General features: G+C 43.8%; 1 protein-coding gene across 12 annotated transcripts in view; it reads right to left on the bottom strand.

Annotated features, from left to right (window-relative positions):
- Nucleotides 1–18,224, bottom strand: part of CADPS (calcium dependent secretion activator) — a 416,509-nt gene that overhangs the window by 307,954 nt on the left and 90,331 nt on the right. For all 12 annotated transcript variants that reach the window (XM_032458143.1, XM_032458141.1, XM_032458140.1 and 9 more), the window contains exons 2-3: nucleotides 14,973–15,086; nucleotides 4,556–4,888 (exon numbers count right to left, since the gene is read on the bottom strand). In XM_032458143.1, coding sequence (XP_032314034.1) covers nucleotides 4,556–4,888; nucleotides 14,973–15,086 — 447 coding nt within the window. The remainder of the gene's footprint in view (nucleotides 1–4,555; nucleotides 4,889–14,972; nucleotides 15,087–18,224) is intronic.

Below are 18,224 nucleotides of genomic sequence, written 5' to 3'. Positions count from 1 at the left end.
TGAGCAAACTCTTCTCTGAGATATGACCATCCCATCTCAAATAAACAAATTCAACCTTAAATTCTGTGCATAAAAATGGAGACATATGTTATGGCTCCTTGCTTTTAAAAAAATGTTTTTGAGAGACATGGCTCATGTTACGACAGACAACTGATACGTGACTGATAGAGTCACTCTTTGTTAAACTTCATTTCTCATCTGAGATGAAAACTGGCAGCACCTCAGAGAGACATCACAGGAACCATCAGAAAGCTGCCCCAGAAATCGGATTACAGTTTCCCCTAAAATGTCGATATGCATTCAGAGAAACATTGCTCATCGCCGGATTTAGAAGCACCTACAAACTGCTCTGTCTCAGAAGAAGGAGGTCCAGAAAATAGGAAACAAGAAAAGACAACTTAAACAGGGTGAGAATCCAAGTCATACGATGTTCAGTTCTGTATCTCTGCTCCTGTGAGCTGAGAGAGTTCTGCCAGGCTGAGTATAATCTACGAGAAAGTGAGCGAGTCAATCTGTAATTTCTGAATCCTGACTGCAGGGCGGGAGCAGTACAGACTTCAGGGGAACGCTGTTCTGGTCGGTCGGGGGCTAATTTCCAGGGATGGTGTCAGAGGGATCTGTCCCACCAACGTCAGTATTTTGGGGCACTGGTCACCACAACCATGCTTATCACATCACTGGTGATGTGACATGATCTAAGAGGCAGACGGACGAAAAGCTTCTATTTTAATGATTATGTTTCACGTTAACGCATATTGTTTAAAAAAAAAAAAAACCTAGTACATCAAAACTGTCATTTCACATAAATGACTTCTAAGGATAAAGATAGGTTTTAAAAGTGAGCTAGGAGTTGGTTTAATGGCAAAAATCATTAGGTGATACACTAATGGCTGAAGTCAAGAATACAATGCTGAAGATAACATTCTTCTTCCCTCATTGTTTTGATAGTTTTTTGGCTGCGATTTTTGCTGTTTGTTTCTATTTATAAAATACCTGTATGCTTAAGGCAAAAAATTTAGACGCACAGGAAAGCACAAATGAAAATCGTAAAAATCAACCATCATGCTATCCCTAAAGATAGACAGTTACAATTTTATTTTTTTACCCATCCAGTACGTTTTTCCTTAAAAATGAGAGTATGTCTTCAAACTCTCGGTTCATAGCCTCATTTTCCACTTATAAATATCTAATGAATCTTTTCCCATGCGGTAAGCTTCCTTCTTCAACAACTACTTTAATGGCTGGAGAGTGTTTTCTCATATGGTTAAATCAAAATCTAGTTAATTAATCTCCTACTGTTGGGAATTAAAGTTGCTTCGGTTTTCTCACTGTCATATAAAATGCTGCAATGAACATCTCTAGACTTAATCCTCTTGTACCCATCTCTGAGCATTTACGTAGAGCAACTTCCGAAAGGCAGAGCTGCCAGATTCAAAGGCTTGCCCGTTACAAAGGTAGTTTGCTGTAAATGACCAGATTATTCTACAGAAAGTTTACAATAATAAGCTATCCCACTGGTAGGTTATGAGAAAACCCACTTCTGCCACAAATAGACCGATGTTATATTTCTTTTAAAATACTTTTAGTGTTTATCAATACAATTATATAACTCAGATTGCTAAAGACATGGGACTTAAAAATAATCATACGTACAGAATTAATTCGTGTTTCTTCTTTTGTGAATGACCTGCATATGCTCTTTGTCCTAATTTCTACTGACGTAAAAGCACTGAAGCAACAACCAGATGTAGATTTAAGTACAAAATATAATACTAAATGTCTTACCTATCACTGTCCCAAGCAGTATTTCCTTTATATTTCTTATAATTCTCTTTTAGCTAAGAGGCTAATCATTTGGGGGAGAGATAACATTATTCTTTTATATTATTGTATTTTTTTTTTACTAACTCATAGAAAAGGGTATTGAAAATATGAGTCAAATTAATTCTTTTTTTTTTTTTTAGAAGAAAAGAGTAAAATATGGTCCTGCCACTTAACTCTAGTCAACAAGTTCAAAGCCACCAAGATCAGAAATGGCACAGCACTAGATTAATTCCAATGACGGTGAAGGCTGAGCAAGAACAGAAAAGATGCACAATGAAGTAGCTATTGCCATAAGAAAAATATTAATCCCTAGAATCACTTAATGTGTTACTAGCAGGTTTAGGAAAACTGCACTATCTCTATAAATTTCCATTGTACCTATAACCCCAGTGTGGGTGATCATCCGTCTTTTTGAAGCTATGACAACCCATCTTCTTGCGGTAGAGAAGATGGTGGTGGTGGATGGTGATGCCACCCCATTCTACAAGTGCCACATGGAATGCAGTAATATTTTAATTAAAAAGAACAACTGAATTGAATTGCACATTGAGACTTATTTGAGAATTTCAGAATACTTCCTCACCCATCAAAGAAACTCTCTACCTTCAGGCAGGCAGTCAGTGTTCTGAACTGAAGTGGGCTACATAGAGTGTCAGGTGTACGTTTGAATGTAAAATATATATTATATTATGAAATGCTAAACAGATTCCTCCTTACTGAAACATCCAGAAATTTCTGGGTAAGCTATGATGTCTGATAGCGAGACCCTACCCACCAGTTAAAACAATCTGCCATCTTCCACTTATTAATTCAGTAGGCATTTACTGGACACCCACTATGGGCCAAGAATTGTTTCATGCATTAGAAATATTAGCACTAAAGCACAGATGAATTCCCACCCTGATGAGGCCAACATTTTGGTAAAGGACGGGTGGAGAGAGTGAGGCAGATAATAGATTAAAAAAAAGGGGGGAATGAGAAATGGAAAATAGTGGTAAAGGCTGTGAAAAAAAAAAAATACAACAGGGGAATGGGAAAGAGAGTGACTTAGTGAGGTGTGAAGCCGGGGAGAAGTTTAGATAGGGTGGTCTTGGAAAACCTCTTGGAGATGTTGACATTTAAGCTGTACCAGTCATGCAAAGGTCTTGGCAGAGAGCATTCTGAATTGAGAGAAAAGCGAATGCAACGGCCCAGAACCAATGTGATGTGGCCCAGAACCAATGTGATGTGTCCCAGAAAGGCGGCCGGTGACTAAGCACGCAGGGAAAGCGGTAGGACCCGGGCTGGTTCCCGTACTGCCTCAAGCCTTAGTGATGAGTGGGGATGTCATTCTAAGGGTGACGGAATTTTAGGCACATAAGTGGCATGAGTCAATTGACATTTAAAAAAAAATCATGTTGGCTGGTGTGTGAGGGGTGCAGTACCAGGGGCACGAGGGGAGGCAGGGTTACCATTTGAGGAGACACCGTGGTCATCAGGGTAAAAGATGATGGTGCCATGAACTGGGGGCGCATCCATGGAGGTAGGGAGAAGTAAGCCTCAAAATCCCATAGTTCTTATGTTAAACGTTTAGGACACGGTTCTGATGCTGTCTGTTGACTTTTTGCCTCTTCCGGTAGACTATATTTTCACTGCTACCATTTATAAAGTGTCCTGTGTTGCTCTGGGATTTATACACGTGCATTCTTGTAACAATTTCATTCCAAGCTCATGTCAGGGAAGTTAACTAACTCCCCAGGCCTCAAACTTCGTGAGGAAGCATATTAAGATTTACCTAGACCCGTCTGATTCTGAGCAAGGAACAACTCTTAGTCAATACACTATAGTGTCTTTACTTAACCAACTTTAGGGACAGAGTTGGTGCAGGGAAACCAGGGCACAATGGAATTTCTATAATGGCTTTTAAAAGGTAAAGGGGGTTGTAAAATTACCAGGAAGGCAGGCCCTTGTTTAAAATGCAGATTCCCGGGCCCAGCCCTGAGAATGCAGAGCCAGACTCTCTAGGAGGGCACTGGAAATGGGCCTTTGAAAAATGCTACCAGGTGACACTCAGTAAAACTGGCCAAGACCGCAAAGTAGGCGCACAATAAATACTTGTTAAATAAAGGACTATAATGGGGAAAGTTTCGCTAGAAATGAAAAGATAGGGTACTTCACTCCCCCGAACTCTGATCCAGAGGAAAATGTAAGCCCATTTTGGAGTGGACCCAAGCGGAATCTCAGCCAGACACCTCACATCCACTGGGAGATCAACGATGTGACTAACCCGTGGGAATGGCACACTCAGGTCTTCTAGAAACTTTCTGCTTGAAATAATTACTGTTCATGACCAGGTTCTAAATCCAATTGTCTCCCCAACTGAGGAAGTACAAGCCCTTCAAATGGCAAATACCACCTATTTTAAGGACAAAGCATCTTTTTAAAAAAAATTCATCATTTTGATCTTTTGGCATTTTTGACGCATGGGCTAATTTACCCGTTCGACACGACACACGCAGTTCCCAGGCCCATGAGACTTTTAGGAGCTCACAAAATTTCTTTTAAAAATCAGAAGAAAAACCCGAACATAGTCTAGCCTGGATTATATTCAACTTTTATCAAGGCAGTTGTAAAATGTAATTAATTTTTTTTTTTTTGTAAATCAAGAAACGGCACATGAAGGCAACAATACCGAGGGCACATAGAAGTCATCACGTGGCCCTCCTCTGGGTCCAGGTGACAGACCTCTTACCTGGCAGGCATTGTACAGGAGCTGATGCTCGAACTTCTTGATCCCAAGAATGTTCTGGAACATCTCATAGAGTTGCTCTTTGCTCAGAATCAGCTCAGAAGCGGCGCTGGCTGTCATCCGGGCCTGCTGCTTCCTGGGGTCCTCCTCCCCGCGGTAAATGGCATCAAACTTGGCCATCCAGGAGCTCAGCACCGTCTCCTTGCTGAGGCCGTCGATCTCGGGCAGGCTGCGCACCCTCTTCTCAATGTGCTTCTTGAAGACCTCCCGGGAGTCGTTGGCAGAGCAGCCCCCGCTCTGCACCATGCGGGCCACGCGGTCGCTCTTCAGGAAAACCTGAGTAAGGACAGGGCCAGGACAGACATTAGGAAGGTGGCCCTGGAGGAACCCACTCCCTGGGACTAAGGGCGGGGCATCACAGGGGTCACCAGTGTGGCTCACATCCTGCCCCACTACCGCTTATGTGTTTTGCTTTTGTGTCCAAACCTGGAAAGTGGGAGTCACAATGGAACTTACTAAGTTATTGCAAAAATGAAAGCACCCTGAGAGGCAGCCTATAATATAGAGACGTCTTCCTCTGCCACTTGGGGGCTGCATTTCTTTTGGCAAATTAACCTCTTTATGCCTCAGTTTTCTCATCTACAAAATGGGGGATAACAGTAGTCTCTCCAGCACAGGTATTTCTAAAAGAGGACTGGATGAGTTAATCTCTGATAAACACTTAAAAAGTAGCCCCTATTCATGCCATATGGGCTGCTGTGGTTGCGATTATTTTTATGTGTCAAGTTCCTGGCGTGATGTCTGGTACGTAGCACTTTATGCAGCACACAATTCACTATTTACATCTCATTTTATCCTCCCAGTGATACTCATCACAATTAAAATCGAACAAGGATTAGGCAAAGATGCATTCAGTGCCTGTCTCCCCTTCGCAGAATGTAAACTCCACATGGGCAAGGACTGTGTGCTTCCTGTTCCTCCAAGTACCATCCGTCTCTAGAATAGAGCCTGGCACTTTGAGAGGGAAAACAGGGAGGCAGGTATTCCACTGAACCCAGTTTGTAGATGGAAAAACCAAGACTCCAGAGAGGGGAAGGGACTTGCTCTTGGTAACTCAACCTGGCTGACTCTAGCTGCAAGGTCTCTGGGCTTCACCCTGATTCCTTCCTTTCCTGTGGGGCCCCCCTGCCTGGGGCAGAAGCCTCGGCTGTTTTGCTGGTGCTGCCTGGGTCCTGAAATGAAGCATCCATTAAGGACCGTGTGCTTTCGCTCCAGCGCCCACAATTCAGGAGCTGACACAAGCTACGTGATTCTGGGGTGTCATACAAGGCAGAGAGGCTGCTGCCTCCTATTCACAGAGAGGACACATCTGACACCGTCAAGCTGTCATGGTCACACCTCCGAAGGTGCATGAATATCCTTCTGGAGGCAGAACGAACGTTCACTCCCCTGTCAGATTTCAGAAGACGCCCTTGTTAGGCGATGGCTTGGGAGGCATCTCAGTCCTCCTGCTTCATCACAAAGCCTTCCTTGCGGAGGAGAGCTATTAGGAAGCTGGGCTCCATTGATTGTCAATTTAACGAACTAATTTAGAAAGAAGGAGGGCTGAGGGTTTGCTACACAGGGTCCCGCTCCACTGCATCTGGGAACTGGTACTCAGCTGAGAACTTAGAGTTCATTGAAAAATCAATTATAGAAAAAAAATGTTTCAAATGAATCCTCAGGCCTTATGAGCCTTAACGAGCTAAGGAATTCACCCGAAAATCTGTGATACGTAATGCAGACAGTTTCTCTACCTAACACACCATGCCTGAATTATAAATCTAGATCTCAAAGAATATCAAAGTTTTGAAGCAAAAGAGGAAGTTTCTGGAGAGGCAGTGGAACGTTGTGACAGGAGCTGTAAACCACAGTCCCAGCCCAGCTTTGCCACTAACTTGCTGTGTGACCTTGGGTAAGTCACCTCCTCTCTCTGATTCTCTAGTTTCTTATCTGTATGCTGAGGGAGTTGGATGATAAAACTATGAGGTTGTCTTTTCAGCTGTAAGGTTTATCCTCTTCTCCCTGAACCCATTCACCCTTTCTTTGGGGACGCGCTAGGCGGGAGGCTCATACTGGGTGCATGGATACGTTGGGGAGCAAAACAGACACAGATCCGGCCCGCATGTCTCCATGACATCGTCCTAATCGCCCCATACCAATACCATTACAATCTGGGACAAGTGCTACTAGGGGAAAGGACCTGGTTCCATGGGTGCCCAGAGCCAGGAATCTATCCCAGTATGCAGTCAGGAAAGCGTTCCTGCAGGAAACCTCCTTTGAGATGAAATGTGAAAAGCAGATAGGAAAAGAGAGAGCATAAGAAGGGGCAATATGTGTACACACCCCGAGGATCGGAGGAAGTAAGGAGAAGCCAGCGTGGCTGTGGCAATGAGAGGTGAGAGAATGGCTAGTGTAAGATGGGCAGAAGGGGCCAGATGGCCAAGGGCATGGGAGGCCACATGAAGGATACGGGTAATCGTGGTGAAGGGCACTGGGAAGCCACTGAAGGCTTCAAGCTGGGGTGTGATACCATCAGATTCACATTGTCTGGCTTTAATGTGGAAAACAATATTCTCTGGCCCTGAAAAGGGCCAAGAGAAAGTTAGACAGGAGGCCAGCCGGGAGGCACCTGTAGGAGCGCAGGTGAGTCGTGATGGTGGTGGAGATGCAAAGGGGTTAATTCTTGGCTGTCGGCTCTAATGATCATCGGAGGTGACTTAAAACATCCCATCAACAGTGAAGTCATACTCTCCTCCCAGCTGTCCATATCAGTGTCCCCCAGACCTGGAGCAGGCCCCCATCACAAGCTCTTAGCACCATATTCCCTTCCCCCGAAGCCTTTCCACAGCTGCCATTTCTCATCTGTCTTTGTGACTATTTGGTTAAGAGCTGAGGCTCCAGCCAGACTAGAAGTCCCAGAAAGGCAGCAGTTGAGGTGTTTTTTCCCTATTACTTCTAAGTGCCCAGGGCATGTCTGGCCCATAGATGGTACTATGTCAAATGAGGGAATCAGTGAACGAATAACACGAACAAAGCAGACATCTCAAAGCAGAGACCCTCCTGAGATTATATCTGGATGAAGGCAAGAAGGTAAAGAGGAAACCAGCAAGTACAATACACTGGTCTCTTAAAACAAGTGACTGAGGCTACATTTTCCATGGGACCTGACAGCGGCAGGTAAGGAATAAGGATACTGGCACACTGGTCCCAGGCAGGTGGCATCCATGACTGCACACATTACCTGCCTGGATCCTGTATGTATGATCTGTTTCCCATAGTCCCTTCCTTCGTCCACGGTAGCTGCTCGATAAGTATGTTACCGGTGGGTGACCTTAGACAAGTCACTTAACTTCTATCAACCTCACGCTCCGTCGCTGTCACACTGGGTTCATCCAGCCAGCCTTCTCTGACAAGGATTAAACTGAAAGGACTCTGCAAAGTGGAGAGTGCCATCCGTCCAGAGGGAAGATGTGACTGCCAGGCTCCAGAATGAAAGGAGCGGAGTGACAGGTCAAGAGGGCAGAGGAAGGAGGCAGAAGATGGAGGAGACGGCAAAGTGCTCAAGGGAGGCAGAACGGCCACGGGGAGAGAAGGTGGCAGCAGAAAACGAATTTTCCAGGCACCGCATCTGTCTTGGCTTCTCTGTCTGTCAGAAGGGAAGTGGGGCCTGGGCCAGCCACGTGCTCGTGTGTCTCTTAAAACCACCCCTGAAATGCACCCGTACTGAGAGCTCTCTCTGGTATTTTCGAGTTTGTTTTCAGTTTTATTTCCTGGTGGCTGTTGGAAGAGACTTCAACCCCAGGCACAGATCGACATGGCACATCCATAGGTTGTCCCTACTCCTCTGCCAACTTCCAGACAGGTCATAATGGGAGAGGGAAGATAAACAAATAAATACGGAATGGTGAAGGGCAGTCAGTTCAGCGACTCGACCTCATCCATCAGTCCTTCCCTCCATCGCCAGAGCCCCGCCACTTCAAGGCTGTTTTAGAGACATGCCAGCACCTCGGTTCTTAATGACTGTCCACGGTGCGGGGGGAGGCTGGCCCCGCTCCTGCTTCCTCACTGACAGGTGGAGAACACAAGACAGAGCCTTTCCTGCTCTACCAAACATCTCATTTCAACATAAATAAGACAAATACCTAGAGGTTAGAGTAAGTAAGATTTTTTTAAACACTACAACATCCAGATGGCTACTAATGAATGACACACCGATGACAGGCGGAGTGAGCTGTAGTGCCAGATGACCTGGGACCAAATCCTGGCTCTACCAGCCGTTAGTTTTGTTGGCTGGGCAAGTTACTTCATCCTTCTGGACTTTCAGTTTCCTCATTTTTCAAATGGGAATCATAACCCTCCCAGCTTGGAGCATATAGCTCAGTGCTAGAGCAGGTGCTTAGCATGGATGAGGTCCTGGGTTCCATCCCCAGTACCTCCATTTAAAAAAATCAAATAATCAAACAATAAATAAACAAACCTAATTACCTCCTCCCAAAATAAAAAATTAAAGAAAACAAAACCCTCCCTTGTAGTATTGGGTGAGGATTCGATATATGTCAACTGGGAAGCAGGGCACCTGTGGTAAGAATGTAATAAAAATCAGCTGTTATTTTTAAAATAAAATATCACGTAGCCATGAAAAAGGGTACTTTTTTTTTTTCATGAGCATCAAAAGATGTCCGTGATTTACTGTTGAACCAGAGACTTCGCATGGTAAGGGTGAAGTAGGGTTGAGGTACAGACACATAACCCCTGACTCAGAAATATGAGAGTTCATACAGCTTTTTACTCTTGAGAGAGTGTCATAGGTGTGACTTTTGCAGGAGGAGGACCAGGACTGAAAATCACACTGCAAATGAAACAGGTGGGTTAGTAATACTTTTTAGTGATTTTCCATCTTAACATGGAAATCAAATAGTTCTCTTTATGTGTATAAACACATCAAAAAAAAAAAAATCCCTGGAAAGATACAGTGCACAATTAATAATGGTAGTCTAGGATGGATGATGGCACGACAGGCATTTTTCTAAACCATCTCATTTACATTTTCTCCCACATTTTCTATGCTTATAATTGGCAGGTTTTACTTTCACAGTCACTTAAAGCTTCTTTCCGCATGGGAAACTACAAATTTTACTGTCACTGAGGCACGGTGCACGGTTAATTTCTAAAATAAAAAGCATCTTTGGATCTTAAAGATATTCAGCACCAGAAAGGAAGGGATCCTGGGCAGACTTCAGAACAGATCCGGGGCCGTGACTGGTGGTAGGTGGGGGTAGGTTAGGAGCAAAAGCAGTTCCCTTGACCCTTCTATGCCCTTTGCCCCTGCCTTGACCTTGCACCTCCCGTACCCCGTGTCCGGGCTCCAAAGTAAGGAGTGGGTTGATTCGCTAACTTTCAACTCTCTGTTATCATTTCTATGCAGCGAGCGGGCACTACACCATCATTCTTCTCCTCGAACCGTAATATATTCCCAATGGGGCACTTTCCACTTGCTACATTTACAGTGAGGTTGTGTGTTTGAGTGTGTGTGTGTGTGTGTGTGTGTAATTTAATCTTGAGAACAATTATGCAAGGAAGGTCCTGTTACAGATGGAAAAACTGAGGCTCAGACATGGCTAAGGTCCCAGAGCCAGTGTGCACAGAACTAGGATTCAACCCCACATCTTTCAGACACCAAACTCATCCTCATAATCCCCCGGCCCTCTGCCTCTTCCTCCCGTGCCTCGCTTTTCCCACAAGCGTGAATGCCTTTAGAATGGCTAGTTCCTTTTTTCCTAAGGATTTATCTATTTTAAGGCCACTGAGGAATTACAGTGGTATCGCTTATTAGAAAATACAAAGCTTTATTTCAGAAAAATGCCAGGTATGACCTGACATCTACTTTTTTTTTTTTTTAAGTTCAATCATAAAGATGAAACGTGTGTCACCCTGTGCAGAGGACACGTGCCGTTTTTGCCCGTCGACCATCCTTCCCTTTGTAATAACAGAATCTCAGTCCGAGCACGCCTTTGTCACTACGCAGTTTCAGTGGGCTGTCCATCACAGGACCTCGGCCTGCCTTTGCCAAGTGGTAGGTTGGGACCTGAGCTCGGCAAGCAGACTTCCCCTTCTGGGGATCAGATTCAGAGCGGGGTGGGGTTGGAGCTGATTCACAGCAACGAAGGGGTGTCCATTATCTCCTGCTACCTGGCTTCCCGCAGCTAAGCTGCCCTGGCTTCCATCATGTCTTCAGCTTGGTTATTTCCTTTAACATCAAAACAACCACAGTCATTGATATTCTTGTTGTTGTTGTTAATATTGTTAGGGCTTAACTGAGCCACAGTCAGTTTCTGTTGCTAGCAACTGAAGAATCGTGTCCGATACATCACCGGACTAGTTCATCATCAAAACTAGTTTGACAAAAACCAACCAGGACTTCGGTAGAGAGGGTCAGATCAAAACACAGCACAACCAAACCAACTCAGTCATAGCCGTGTCCCTGGCGGAAGTCCAGATGCCAGCTATAGCGTTCTCCCAACAGGTTTCGCTATGTCTTCTACCTCATTCTCCACTCCCTCTTCCCACCAGATGCCCCCCCTCCACCCCCCATGTTTCCTTACAGGCAGGATCTCAGAGGAAAAGTTTTGGTAAGATCTCTTCACCACCTCCTTTCTCTGATGTTGGGACCAGCGTGTGAAAGAACCAAAATTTAGCAGGGAGATGGGGAGGTGAGGGTGAGGATGGAGGACGGGAGGGCTTATGTTTTACACATTAGTTTTAAAACAGCTCAGAGTTAGGAAAGATGTGGGGACCCTGGAGAAAAGGGTGGGTTCTCTGATATCTCAGGACCGTGGCTCTGGGAACAGAATGAAGTTGCTGGACCAGATCTCAGAGCATCCACCTCAGTGCCCAGCCCTCAAAGTCAGAATGAAAGAGATTAAAAGATTAATCTCCTGCCCTGCTTGATCCACTTTGCCAACCAAGGCCACCAGGGAAGGACAAAATAAACCTGCACGCTCGCGAGAGCCACGGGGAGCCTGGTTCTCCCTTTAGCCTGGCCCAGCTCTGGGTCCAGGCCTGAATGCTGGCCAGCTGGGTTCAGACTAGGCTGGATGGGCACAGATGGAAAAAGGACAGTGGCTCCCCACTCGTTTTATTTTTAAAAAATTGCTCTTTACTACTCTCTCATGTTGACAAGGCACTACTGCCTTAGCAAAACGTGGCCATGGCCTGAAACTGACTTTCGGTAATATAGTAATTTGGAACTTTAGGAAAAAAGTTTTTTTGTCATGATCACTATTAAATTGGGATTGTGGGTGCTGGTATGGTGAGGTGGGATGTGTGTGTGAGAGAGAAAGAGAAACAGAGAGAAATTGAGAATTTAGAAGGAGAATATATTGGTTTTGCCTGCTAAGCATACATTCCCCCTTCTTCTGCTAAAAAGCAGCCCAGTTTCTTAATGGAAACCCTGCCATTTTCAATACAAATGGTTCCAGTGGGACTGAGCTTATACTCCAGCTCCTGAGGTCCTGTCCTAGGCCTGATCCCCAGGCTACATCACTCCCCATCTACAGTGATTAGCTCAGGAAAGGACCCACGGCCCATGTCAGTCCAACCAAGTCACTCGAGGCCTTTTGCTGGGACTCTCAGCAAAGAAGTCCTCTCTTTGCCCCTGGAGTCACTAAGCTGGTAGGATGTGAGCTCCCAGGGTCCTCTATATAGAAAGAACCTGCCCAAGAACGCAGCCAACACAGGGATGAACAAAGCCGAGGGATGGGGAGAAAGACACTCAGCCTCCTGGCATCTTTGGAGTCTCTGGATCCAGCCACAGCTAAAGCCAAAGCTATCCCTGGACTCTGAAGTTGCTTGAGCCAACAAACCTCATTTTTTGGCTTAAGCCCGTTTGACTAGCTGTCTGTCATTTGTAATCCGGAGAGTTCTGACCAAGACAGATCCTCAGAGGGAAGCAAGCGGATCCCAGAGAAGGGCAGAGGAAGAGACTCCAGCTTCTCCATCGCCCAAGAGTGAAGGGAGAGAGAGAAAGGGACTGAGTCGTCAGCCTAGAGCACTCCCAAATTTAGTATTAATCCCAGTCCCTGCTTGGGGACCTTAGCTTCAGAAGATAAGGTTTCCCTGGAAATCTTAAGACTCTCTAAAGCTCTACTAATGAATACGGTAAATAATTCAATACCCCACGTTATTTCCTGTTGCTCAGATCTTAATATTAAATATTCAGTAATTTCTTAATGTCTGTATTCTCACCAGACTAAAAACACGTTCTTTCAAACAAACTAGCCGCTACAGAGGAAAATACATGTAGATGTAACAGTAATTTCGAGAGACTCATTAGCAAGTTGATGACTATTAATTTTCTAATTTAATTAATAGATAGAAATGCCACTTTCTTGTAATTTATGTCATTAGTCAAATGAGCTTTCTAATTAAGATTTGCAATCTACAAATTTACAAACTGGTGAATGACTCTAAACATGGAAAAGGATTGACAAGTGTCTGCCTGGTCTCAACCGGCTTCCAGAACTTGAAAAAAGGGGGAGAAACTGAATTCATTTCCTGGTGGTTTCTAAACAGAATCTTGGTTCAATATATTTAGGTCGTTCACTGCCACACCATCACCGTGACTGCGAATCCCATTTTCACTCTCCATCAAACCCAACCGAAAAAAATAGGTCACATCAGATAAAGCACTAAGTTCGACCCTTATTGGCAATAATGAATACTACTTGTAAAATGAAACAAAGCTCAAATTTGACAAATACAGAAATATACCAGACCTCTAAAACAGATCCAAATAGAAATTTCACTGAGGAAACGGTGTGCAAAGTGAGCCTGTGGATGGACCCAGCAAACATCCCAGAGACAAAGGCTGTTTTACTATTTGATGCTAATTAGTTAGCAAACCAATCAATAATATTTTTCACAAGCTCTAATTGCCAACTTGCTCCACTCTCTCCATGAAAGAGGAAGTCAAGTGCTTTAGCAATAAGGAGTGTTTTACCGAATCAATCAACCAACGTTTGCAAAGCATCTACTGAGGAATGGAGCACCCAACGGGCAGAAAAAGCAGCTGCTTGGATCACCAACAAAGCAGGAGCACCTATGTTTTTGTTTTCAAACAATTTTCTACCAAATAATTGAAAAAAAGGAAGGAAGAAAGAAAATTCGCAAAGCAAATTGCAAAAAATTGGGGGGGGGGGATGGGAATCAGAAGCTTGTTGATTTCCTAACACTTACTTTATAATTTATTATTATGCTCAATTGTATATGGCAGGATACTGTAAGTTTGTTTTTTTTTTTTTAATACTTAGGGGTTGGTTTCTAATGGTTTTAATCTGGTCTTGACAATAGGTGAGAAATTTGGGGCATAGGATTCCAAACACAGAGAACATCTGGTTGACCTGAAAATAGAGTCATATGAAGTAAAGCATCTCTCAAAGACCAAATCATCATTTTTAAAAATATGCACAGCAGGTAAACAGTACCGATCGGAAGATACGGCATTTTCACGTCATTAAATATGCACAAATGATAGCCAATATGCACATTTTGGAAGAAGAGTTACAAAATTAAAAAAAAATACTAGTGGAATTCCAAATTCACTCAAATAAATCTCTGGGGTCTAGAGGTGAAAATTTACTTAAGATATAAACTCAGGATATAGTCTCTTGAGGGAGGGTATAGCTCAGTGGTGGAGCGCATGCTTAGCATGCATGAGGTCCTGGGTTCAATCCCCAGTACCTCCTCTAAAAAATAAATCAGCCTAATTACCTCTCCCCCCAGGAAAAAAAAAAAAAAAAAGAAGTCGATAGGATATAGTCTCTCATTTACAGGTTTTCAAGAGCGCAGCACTGGATTTGGGCCGGTGTTCTAAACTGCAGAACTCAGAGCACCATTTTAATAGACAGAACAAGGCAGATGTGAAGGCACCACCCTTCAGAGGCATTACCATCCTTCAGAAAGTGGTGGGAAAATGCTTTTCACCTTGGCTAACATCTGAGTTTGCGGCATTTTAACAGCTGTGTGACCTTGAGTAATTGACTTAACATCTCTGAGCCTCAGTCGCTTTGTCAGTAAAATGGGAATAATATCAGGAGCGAACTCGAAGACTGCTGTCAAGATTAAAGTAGAAATGGTCCACAAAGCGCTTAGCGCACTGCCTGGTCTAATAACCAGTTGGTAGACAGTAGCTTCTATTTACTGTTTTTCCCCCCAAATAAAATGCTGTTATTCCTTAAAACTGTAACCAATTACCAAATCCTTGGCCTCAGGAGGGAAGGCCCTGTAGAAGGCCAAGGCTGCTGTTCCACTGACCAGTGTTCAGAAACCCCTGGCTTCAGGCATGAACAGTCTTGGCGTAATTCCGCCTGGTGAATCTTACCTCATAGTAACTCTGGACGGCGTTCATGAAGGCTTCGTCAGCCACGATTTGGGTTTCCCCATTGAGGAAAGCCTGAAACCGGTCCTTGACTGTCTGCAGCTGCTGTCTGCTGATCTGCAAGAAACAGAGGAAGAGGGGACAGTGAGGATTTGCTCTAGACAAGGGTCAAGGCTACTTCACGTGGAAGATGTCGGCGTGCCGGAGCGGGCTCCGACTGGCGCGGAGAGCTGATGGTTATCTTTGCAGGAATTTTGCGAGGCAGATGTTACAAACAGCTGTTACTAAAACTTAATATAAATTACAATTAAATTATATTAAAACCAAGGGTAACACACACTCACAATTCAGTGCTTCCTCATGATTTTACCGCATTTTCTGTAACAGAGCAGGACCCTGTGGGGGCATTCAGGGAACAGACCCTCCCCCACATCCCCTGCTGCAGCTCCGGATAATGGTATTTCATGTGTATTTCCTGAGTTTTTCAGATGCTTAAAACCTGCACCAAAGGGAAGAAATTAACTACTTGGCGGTGAGAGCAGGTGGCCCCCAGGCCTTCTGGTGCCTAGGGGTTGATAGTGTTGACCGCCCTGTTACCTCCACATCAACCAATCAGAGAATCGTGTACCAGCTGATCACGCACCCTACGATGCCGCCTCCCCTACCTGGCCTTTAAATACACTTTGCTGAAACCCTCCGGGGAGTTTGGGGTTTTTAAGCATGAGTCCCCACCCCGACCCCGTCCTTGCTCAATCCTGCAATAAACCTTTCTCTGCTCCAAACTTCTTTGTTTCAGTTTGTTTGGCCTCGTGGTGCAGCGGGCACACAAACTTGCCTTTGGTAACATTACTATTATGTGTGTCTTTCAGGTTATGTTGTCAGAGAACAGGTTCCTGCCTCGCGCAGGAAAGAATTCAAGAACAAGGCATAGTAAAGTGAAAGCAAGTTTATTTTTGATATGTTTCTCTAAGTCTAAACTTAGTTATTTTTTAAAACATAGGGGGGAAAAAAGTGTGCATACCTATTAATTCCACAAAGTTACCTGCTGGTATTTACGCAAGGAAATAATCAGAAAAGCACACAAAGCTAAGGGAAAAAAAAAAAAAAGATACACAGTCCATACACAGAGTTGCATCTGTCTCGCTCAGAAGGGAAAACAGCCTAGGAGATACACATTCCACAGGCAGCGTGCGGGCCATCTCAGAAGGCAAGAGAGAGCAACCATGAGGTGCAGAATTGTTAGGTTTTATGGGCTCGGGAATTCCATGGGCTAATGAATGGGAGGATTATTCCAACTACTTTGGGCAAGGAACAGGGATTTCCAGGAATCGGGTCCCTGTCCACTTCTTGACCTTTTATGGTCAGCATGGGAACTGTCACGGTGCCTGCGGCTGTGCCATGAGGCTCAAGGTCCCCTGGAAGTCAGATCCTCTGCCATCTTGGTTCTCACCAGTGTGTCCTGTCCTCAGTTGCTAAGTCATTCCTTCAGTGGTTGCGCCCTGCCCCTTCTCCTCCTGTCTCAGTTACATCCGTCTCTTGTATTCGTAGGGTGGAAATGATATATAATGTCTACCACATGTCTCTTCCCAGTTTTGCATTCAGTGATGTTTTATTAGAAACAAGTTATCAGCCAAGGTGGGAGTATTCACACCACGGAAATAGGCAAATGCTACAAATCACGGCTGGATTTTTCATTTATTTGGATTTTTTTTGTTTTTATTTTTGTTTTTTTGAGAGATGGCTTTTTAATACACCCCTGCACCTTAGATGATCTGAAATATCCTTCTTTACAAAGATGCAGTAATCAAAACAGTACAGTACTGGCATTAAAAAAGGCACATAGATTAATGGAACAGAACTGAGAATCCAGAAATAAACCCATGCGTATATGGTCAATTAATACTTGACAAGGGCGCTAAGAATACACAATGGGGAAAGGATAGGCTCTTTAATAAGTGATGTTGGAAAACTGGATATTCACACGCATAAGAATGAAACTGGACTCCTATCTCACACCACTCACAAAAATTCATTTGGAGCGGATCAAAGCCTTAAAAGTGAGAGTCTTAAATGAAGTGTAAAGCCACTAGAAGAAAGATCCTTGCTATTGGTCTTGGCAATGGTTTTTTTGGGGATATGACACCAAAAGCACAAGGAACAAAAGCAAAAATTAACAGATGGGACCACATCAACCTAAAAAATCTTCCACGTAGCAAAAGAAATAATCAACAAAATGAAAATGCAATCTACAGAATGGGAGAAAATGTTTGCAAACCATCTGTCTGATAAGGGGTTAATACCCAAAATACATAAGGAACTTTTACAACTTAATAGAAGAAAAAAGATTAATATATGGGCAGAAGACCTAAATAGACATCTCTCCAAAGAAGACATCCAGATGGCCAACGAGCCCATGAAAAGATGCTCAGTGTCACTAATTGTTAGAGAAATGCAAATCAAAACTACAATGAGGAATCACCCCATACCATTCAGAATAGCCATCCACAAACAATAAATGCTGGAGAGGGAGTGGAGAAAAGGGAACCCTCCTACACTATTGGTGGCAATGTAATTGGTGAAGCCACTGTGGAAGACAGTATGGCGGTTCCTTAAAAAACTAGAAATAAAGTTACCATATGATCCAGCAATCCCACACCTGGGCATATGTCCGGAGGAAACTCTAATTTGAAAAGACACATGCACCCCAATGTTCACAGCAGCACTATCTACAATAGCCAAGACATGGAAACACTCAGATGTCCACTGACAGATGACTAGATAAATAAGATGTGTATACACACACACACACACACACACACACACACACACACTGTGGATTACTACTCAGCCATAAAAAATAAAATAAAATAATGCCATTTGCAGCAACATGGACAGAACTGGAGATTGCCATTCTAAGTGAAATAGGTCAGAAAGAGAAAGGAAAATACCATATGATATCCCTTATATGTGGAATCCAAAAAAAGAAAAAAAGACACAAAGGAATATGTCTACAAAACTGAAACAGACTCATAGATATAGAGAACAAATTTATGATTACCAGGGGGTAAAGAGGGTGGGAAGGGATAAACTGGGAATTTGAAATTCGGACCTCTTGGGGAGTGGTGGAAATGTTAGCTATCTTGATTGTGGCAGTGGTTTCATTGGTGTATACATCTATCAAAATTCATCAAATTGTACATTATTGTACAGGAATCATACCATAATGAACGTGTTTAAGAACAATGAGCAGAGGAC

The sequence above is a fragment of the Camelus ferus genome, chromosome 17 (assembly GCF_009834535.1).
Source record: "Camelus ferus isolate YT-003-E chromosome 17, BCGSAC_Cfer_1.0, whole genome shotgun sequence".
Classification (NCBI taxonomy): domain Eukaryota; kingdom Metazoa; phylum Chordata; class Mammalia; order Artiodactyla; family Camelidae; genus Camelus; species Camelus ferus.
This window is presented reverse-complemented; position numbering and strand designations above follow the sequence as displayed.